This window comes from Bison bison, unplaced genomic scaffold, assembly GCF_000754665.1.
Source record: "Bison bison bison isolate TAMUID 2011002044 unplaced genomic scaffold, Bison_UMD1.0 scf7180017864259, whole genome shotgun sequence".
NCBI lineage: Eukaryota > Metazoa > Chordata > Mammalia > Artiodactyla > Bovidae > Bison > Bison bison.
The window spans coordinates 2,814,627-2,816,443 of record NW_011494831.1 but is presented as its reverse complement, the minus strand read 5'-3'; the positions used below and the strand labels follow the sequence as shown (position 1 = coordinate 2,816,443).

At 60.4% G+C, this 1,817-nt stretch overlaps 1 protein-coding gene across 1 annotated transcript in view; it reads right to left on the bottom strand.

Annotated features, from left to right (window-relative positions):
* Nucleotides 1–915, bottom strand: part of BAHD1 (bromo adjacent homology domain containing 1) — a 9,269-nt gene extending 8,354 nt beyond the window's left edge. Inside the window, exon 1 of the mRNA XM_010848051.1 lies at nt 8–915. Within this exon, the coding sequence (XP_010846353.1) occupies nt 8–879 (872 nt within the window). The 5' untranslated portion in view covers nt 880–915. The remainder of the gene's footprint in view (nt 1–7) is intronic.
* Nucleotides 916–1,817: the final 902 nt, after the last annotated feature.

Sequence of the window (1,817 nt, the reverse complement as noted above, 5' to 3'; positions counted from 1 at the left end):
GGCTGGCCCACGAGGCGGGGAAGATGGCCAAGGCTCCTCGGGGCACCCTTGCCAGCCGGGTGGGCCTGCAGCCTCCCCAGAGCTGCCAGCCCCCTGTCGGGCCTTGGGATAGTTCTTGCTGTTGACCTTGGCCCACTTAGGCCTCAGGCCCTTGGGTGCTGGTGGCTCCGCAGAGTGCCCATCTGCTTCAGGGTGGGCACGAGGCGGCCGCAGGGGGAGCTCCCGCTCCTGGCTCAGCTTCAGGAAGGCAGCTGCATTCAGGCTGGCCAGTCTCTTGGGAGTTGGATCACCATCTCTGCGGGCCCCTTCATCCGGTGCCGGCTCTGGAGACAGGTCCCGACTTCCTTCTCCGAGGTTCCCAAGCCGGGGCCGCTTCTTAGAGGAGGCCCAGCCTCCAGTAGCCCGGTCACGGTCCCGGCTGCGGTGGGGGTCTCCTCCTCGGCTGCGGCGAGTGCCCACCAGGCTGCTGGTCTCCTCCCGCTCCAGCAGCAGGTTATTGAGGGCCTCGGCATTGAGGGAGGCCAGGCGCCGCTTGCGGGGCTGTGAGAGGGCAGTGTCCTCGCTGGATGGGGTTGGGCTAGGGGGCTTGGGCAAGTCGGGGGGCAGCTCATCAGCCTCATCTGCGCTCCGTGGACCAGCCACATTCTCCAGGCGGGTCAGCAGCACTTTGCAGGTCTTGGGCTTCTCGGGAACTAACGGGCGCTTCCGCAGTGGGTAGTTCTTGCGGCGCCCTGTAAGATGCTCCGGGCTCTCAGGAGGACCTGGCTCCACGCCCTCTGCCCGCTGCTCCACACTGCTGCCTTCCATTTGCAGGGGCTCCTGGTGGCCTGTGGGGCCTGAACTCAGCATGGGAAGAGACTTCCTCCGAGTGTGTGTCATGGAGTATCTCCAACCTGCAGGACAGAAACAGGCAATGAGAGAAGCCTGTCCTGGTCTGCCTTCTTCCCCACTGAAGCCCTTCCAGCATCCGCTGCAATAACTCTGGCCTACCCTCACTGCATTTCCAGCCTGGATTTTCTTAGGACCCCTCTTCCAGAGTGCAAAAGTCTAGTGGGGTCAGGCTACCAGCAGCTGTGCATGGACTGGCTACCCCACTTTCCTCTGAACCAAGCACCTGGGGAGCCTATGGCGCGATGCAAACCCAGAGTCAGAAGACAGAAAAGGCTGGGGACAAAATATGCAGCTGTTTCCACCTGTTTTTCTCCCACTGGATATTCATCACAGGACAGGAAGAGACTCTGAGACACTGAAGCAGGATAGGAGCTTGGGTGGTGGGAGTCCATCTAGTCCCTCAAAGATACTATCAATCCCTCCCCCTTCCTGGGGCCTCGGAGATTGTCCAAGGAGGATAAGGAGATGGACAGTGAGAAGCTGAGATGAGGAACCTGCCTGCTGGGCTGTGGAGAACGCCAGGTCTAGTCTGTGAGGACACCTGCCTGGCAAGTACAGTGGATGGCCATAACCTGGGTATTGCTGCAAAGCCCCCTGAAGGATGAAGGCCTGTCACCCAGCCCCTGGAGCCAGCCCCACCTTAGTTCAGATTCCAAACAGCCCAGTACCTGGGGGAGGGATGGCAGTAAGGTTGGGGCCAGGGTTCCCAGGTAGGAGACCCACGGACCACACTCTAGACCTGTGGTACAACCTTAAAAGCCCACCAGCCACCAAGAGCTGGGAAAAGAAAGTACCAAAGGGAAGAACTGACTCAGGGGACAAAGCCGCTCAGCCATGTTAGTCCAGCCCTTTTTATCAGGACTCCCTCCAGGTAGGCAAGATGCCAGAAAGGGGCAGGATGGAGGAGAGAATCACTGGAAACCTAG